This window comes from Anabrus simplex, chromosome 1 (assembly GCF_040414725.1).
Source record: "Anabrus simplex isolate iqAnaSimp1 chromosome 1, ASM4041472v1, whole genome shotgun sequence".
NCBI classification, from domain to species: domain Eukaryota; kingdom Metazoa; phylum Arthropoda; class Insecta; order Orthoptera; family Tettigoniidae; genus Anabrus; species Anabrus simplex.
In genome coordinates, this window is record NC_090265.1 from 396,489,881 (window position 1) to 396,495,880 (window position 6,000).

The 6,000-nt window shown below is 40.5% G+C and overlaps 1 protein-coding gene across 1 annotated transcript in view; it reads right to left on the bottom strand.

Annotated features, from left to right (window-relative positions):
• Positions 1-4,353, bottom strand: part of LOC136869341 (scavenger receptor class B member 1) — a 161,563-nt gene extending 157,210 nt beyond the window's left edge. Inside the window, exon 1 of the mRNA XM_067144844.2 lies at positions 4,185-4,353. Within this exon, the coding sequence (XP_067000945.2) occupies positions 4,185-4,353 (169 nt within the window). The remainder of the gene's footprint in view (positions 1-4,184) is intronic.
• Between the last annotated feature and the right edge of the window lie 1,647 nt (positions 4,354-6,000).

Genomic DNA, 6,000 nt, shown 5'->3' on the forward strand with positions numbered 1-6,000 from the left:
AACAAAATGACATATCGATGCAATTCTTGCACGGTAGCGTAGTCCATTATTTTCTCAACAGGTGAAATGAAATGGAGTATGACTTTTAGTGCCGGGAGTGTCCTAGGACTCCCGTAAGCGACCTGCGCGTCATAATGAGGATGAAATGAGAATGAAGACAACACACACACCCATCCCCCGTGTCAGCGAAATTAACCGAATCCAACCCAGGACCCCTGTGACCAAAGGCCAGCACGCTAACCATTTAGCCATGGAGCCGGACAACAGATGATGAAGGTCAAGGGAATGGCGCGACAATCTTGGCGCGCGTTTTCCAGCAGATGACTTTGCAGCAATGAATGAAGTAAGATTGTCGTTTGAGCAACGCAAGGCCGTATGGAAGTGGTACTAGAAGTACGAAAACATGATGGAGGTACAACGGCAATGGCGTAATGTGCACGGAATATAGCCATCAATACGTACAACAATTTATCGCATTCGGGATAAAGCCGGCGGGACTGTTCAGGATGTGCATAAGAAAAGTCTGGCCGACGAAAAACATCAACAAGTCCAGCTTCCAGCGCTGCTGTGTTGCATCATTTTACTAGGTCACCTAAAAAATCTTTGAATCAAGATGCACGTGAGAGCGGGGTAAGACGATCAACCGTACGACGAATTCTGAAGGCTGCAAAGTGGAAAGTGTACATTCCAAGGTCGCTTCACGCTACGAACGATGACGACCCAGATCGAAGGATGGAGTACTACGAGTGATTTGAAGGCATGCTTCGCGAGGATGAACGGATCGCAGTGATGGTTATCTGGTCGGACGAGGCTCAATTTAAACTGAACGGTACTGTAAACCGCCACAACTGCGTGTACTTGGCTCCTGAAAATCCTCCCGTTCACGTGAACAAACATGTTAATCTACCCGGTGTTAATGTGTGGTGTGGTCTGTCATCGCGCGGTTTGATTGGCCCATTCTTCTTTAAAGGTACTGTAACTGGTGAGGTGTATTTTCATATGCTGCAAATATCGATTTTTTCTGCTATCCGCGAGGTGTTTGAAAATGAAAGATTTTATCTACACCAAGAAAGCGCTCCACTCCGCCTCACTACCATAGAGATGTCAGAACCTACTTGGATGTAAATCTACCTGGACGAGGGGTAGGTCGAAACTGAGCTCTTGAATACCCATCACGGTCTCCAGACCTTACACCTCTTAACATCTACCTATGGAGGGACCTTGAAAAAAATGAAGTTTATCGACAGAAGCCAGCTACACTGAACGAGCTACGAGAAACCATCGAGGCGTCCTGTGTAGCTGTCACTCCGCCAATACTGACAGCCGTAGTTCAGTCAGCAGTTCAGCGGCATCGACGTCGTTGGGCTGCTAATGGGGTCACTTTGAACACATAAAATAACCTTCCCCCTGTGCAATAATTGTAACGGTATGTCGTTTTGCTCCTTTAATATTGACTATCAAAGAGTGTCTATATTTTTCTGGACCCCTCTGTTGCCAACATTGTTCGACATGAAGTGTCGACGACTGGACTTTCTTCCGTTCTTTAAAAGCCCAACTACCCCTGTCGGGTTTGACCGGGACAAGGAACCACGCTGTTTTCAATAAATAAATAAATAAATAAATAAATAAATAAATAAATAAATTAATTAATTAATTAAATTAAATAAATAAATAAATAAATGATGAACATGATTGAAGGATTTTACAGTCTATCACAATGGTTCTCAAACTGTGGTACACGTACCCCTAGGGGTACGCCTGAGATTTTTTACTGGAGTACGCGAGCAGCCTTCAGGGGAAACAATAAAGAAAAATTGAAATAGGGAAATATGGCAATAAATAAGAAGTTAAATATGTATATAGGGAGTCACGTTTCGCTTCAAAGTTTCACCTGGACTGCGACACATCAGAAAACTGCAAGGGCACCCATCCCATTGAAATGTTGATGGTTCGCAATGTCTGAATTCCAGAATTAAGTTCGAAAATATTTCATCCTTATTTATTAATTTGATATTGAGGCTAAAATCTAGCGTTTTGTGAAATTTTTCATACAATCAGGGTATCCTGTGTTACTTTCTTATCATTGTGTTATACTTGATACAGACACAAGCTCTTAAATTTCTTGTGATGTGTCATAAAAATGTATTTAATTCCACAATCTCGTTTTATTTACGATGTGTATTTATAATGGTTTATCTATAAAATAAGAGTTTTGTCCGTACAAAGCTCAGAATTCAGAAAGAATGGTAATTTTGTATCGGTCGTGTCCACAGTAACAAGGAAATGCACTTCTTAATATTGCATAATCTCTGTCTGTCTGTCTGTCTGTCTGTCTGTCTGTCTGTCTGTCTGTCTGTCTGTCTGTCTGTCTGTCTGTCTGTCTGTCTGTCTGTCTGTCTGTCTGTCTGTCTGTCTGTCTGTCTGTCTGTCTGTCTGTACACGCATCACGAGAAAACGGTTGAAGAGAATTTAATGAAAATCGGTATGTAAAGTCAGTGAATAAGTCGCTACAATTTAGGCTGTATATAATTTTTTCACGATAAGTGAAATGGTAGTTTAGGGGAAGGCCTAAAATTTAATTCTCTAACGTTTATATTATTAATGGTCCTATGGATAAATTCTACGTAACTAAAGTTATATGGTATTAAATTTCCCATCATTTATGTCTTATACTTTTTGCCGTACCGGCTATGATAACAGAGATATTCATGAATTTGGATTTTTGTTGTTAAGTCCATATCAGCGCCGAGTCATGAGAAAATGGGTAAACAGAATTTAATTAAAATCGATCTGTAAAGTCGACGAATAAGGAACTACAGTCCACGCTATAAATAATTTTATAAGATTCCCTCTTATCACAGAGTCGGAAGAAAACTAAATGTGATGGCCTACAATATAGAAAGCTTATAAAATTAATCAACAATAACATTACATTGACCATTGTTTGTTGTGCTGTGCTTTGTGTCCTCTGCTGCCACTCATCTCCGATGGATGGGATTACTGCTGCGTATCGAGTATGACAGCCTGTCTGAATATTGGTGAGAAGTAGCTGGAGAGATAGATCTCTCCCTTCTTTAGCATGCCATTCCTCTGGATCATAAATTCTTTGATGCTACTGGTACGTAACACACTGGTTCATCATAGCATTCTAGCTATTCAATACCTACTCTGAAGCACTGATTGGAATGACCAGTGAGCACATTTAACGGAATAATGGCAGAGGAGTGTTCGCTGCTGTGTGCGGCCTGGTCATTCCGGCACTGGAACTTTAGATTGTTAGCTTGGCAGCATAGTAATGTTCATTAAAACTGAGAAAATGTGCGGTTTTTCATTTGATCGAGTATTTTATATGATAACATTGCTTTTAATCGCTACACTCCTACTGACGGCATTGTAATTATTATTATTTATTTATTTCCCCTAAATTGTATATCCACAATTTAGAGGTGGTAGATGGAGAAATGGCAAGGTCCACGTACACGGAAGTGCCTGCATTGCCCTATTGATTTCAACTGGGAAAACCGCAAAGACAGTCTTTCTGAGTTTTCCGTACCGAAGCACGGGTACATCAGCTAGTAATCAATTAAAATGCCTTAGTAATTATCCAGGTAATCATATTTCTTAAACCTACCATTTATGGATTTTATCGTGGGGGTAAATTGAACTTTTAGCTATGAGTGAGGGGTACAATCTCATAATAGATCGAGAACCACTGGTCTCTAAGAAACCTTATAAGACAAGTACCACGTCGTCTGAAATTACTCCACACAATCGGTCTAATTACAGTATACCGAGCAAGTGGCCGTACGGTTAGGGTCGCGCGGCTGTGGGCCTGCATTCGTGAGATAGTGGGTTCCAACCCCACTGTCGACAGCCGTCAAGATGATTGTCCGTCGTTTTCCATTTTCATACCAGGCAAATGCTAGGGCTGTACCTTAATTAAGGCCAAGGCCGTTTCCTTCCTACTCCTAGCCCTTCCTAGCCCACCTATCTGTGTCGGTGCGATGTAAAGCAAATTGTAAAAAAATAAAAATAAAATGAATGACTGTATTGGAGTAAAAGCTACATCCTCACATAAATTAGGAGACGCTATGTTTATCCGTTTATTTCTGTTAATTATTATAAATTTGTGCTGAAGTACATGAATGCCGACCTATAACAATAGAGATAGCAGAGACACTTACACAGGATCTGCCGGAGAGAGATTTTCTGTATATTTGAGTCGTCCGTCCCAGCCGCTTCCTTAGCCTTGGCATTATTATTGTTGAGAACCGTATGATTCACTCCGAAGACTGGTGCTATGCCGTCCTTGGTCCACGTTACGTTATCCTCTCCAGTTAGTCCACCCTTCATGTTCGCGCTCAGCTGCTTACTGCTCTGCGACTTCGCGAAATGATTATCACTGCTACGTGCCCTTCGACCGCGGCGCGTGAGAACATCCACTCTCCAATGAAGTGCTCGGCCCTAATCTACATTTTTAATTGTCCATCCTCAACAGTGAAAAAAAAAGAGAACACTTGATCAGATAGCCACAAAAGCAGTCTGTTTCCACAACATTGCGGTGAACCGGAACAGTGAGAGATACGTTCTTCACAGGATATTTCAGGAATGTTGTCTGCACTCAGAACACATCATTCACCAAGAAACTCTAACAGAGCGGATCTCAAGACCACTGGAATGTTGGCCTCGTACAGCATTTTCACGTAATGAAAACATAGTTCGTAGCCACGTGGTGGCTGAACACTATGCTGCCCCATAGTGCAGTCACACTTTAAAACCCTTTAACGCTCACATTACTTTATGTTTAGTTTGCGTACATGAACAGTGGCTAAATATTTAGACACTTCAATAAAGTTGATATGCCTGACAGAAGCCATTGATATTGAGCCTTATTGAATTTGGTGGTGTCTGCAGACGTTCAGTGGCTTAATATTTGGCCACTTTCTGTTCTGTGTGTCATTTCCTGCACTTTGCTGCCATTTGGGATGAAGGTAGCTAAATATTTAGACACTGAGTTCTTGCATACCTAGCAGTATCACATGTTGTGTATATTCTCAGTTTGTTGCTATATATTGAGCGTTTGTGGAGTGATTGCTATATTATATTCCGATATTCATAATTTCATGTATAATGATTTTTAACTATTGTCAATTATCCATGTGAAGCTAATAGCTAACAGTGCACATATTTAGCCACCAGCCTATTGTCAGTAGAAATTAACAGTGGCTAAATATTTAGCCACCAGGTTCTGAAGTTCGTTTGAAAGGGTTTTGTGAAAAAACAATATCAAATCAAATGACATCCAACTACAAATAATGTTCTTCTAATAAAAAATAAAATTTGATCACTCAGGGAAAATTCAGGTGGCTAAATATTTAGCCACTGACCTATAAAGTTCGCTTCCGAATGCTCACACGTAATGTGTCTCTCTGTCTTCTCAGTCCTACGTCATGTTCTACAGACCTGCGACTTGGGGATCTCTTCCTACGATATATTCCTATGTTACTTTCCTGCATGAGATTTTTCCACCCGGTATACATATTTAAAAACACATATGGAAGAAGAGAACATGGAAACAGAAAAATATATGTACGTTTGAAATTGCTGATATATAAAAGAAAGAAATATGGCATTCAGTTACCAAACACCCAAATGAGGATATGAGGAACTCTCTGTATATGAGGCGTCCTTAAGATATTTACTAATTTCATTACCTGGCCTGTGGAGTACACCCCTCATCCCACTAATTTCATTATAGGGTCCTAAAGCATTGCTGCACTTGGGTAAGCGAAAGATGACAGACTGTCTATGTGTCTGAACTTACGGGAAGGAACAGGAATTGGTAGTAGCTCGAGTAAATTAGGACAATTTAGGAATTTACCGACATATTTCTGTATGAAACTTACATTAACATACCTGCGTCGAGTTCTAAATTCCATTCATTGTACAAAAGAGATCAGATTCCATCGCTGACAGCTAAGTACATGAACACTTAGCACT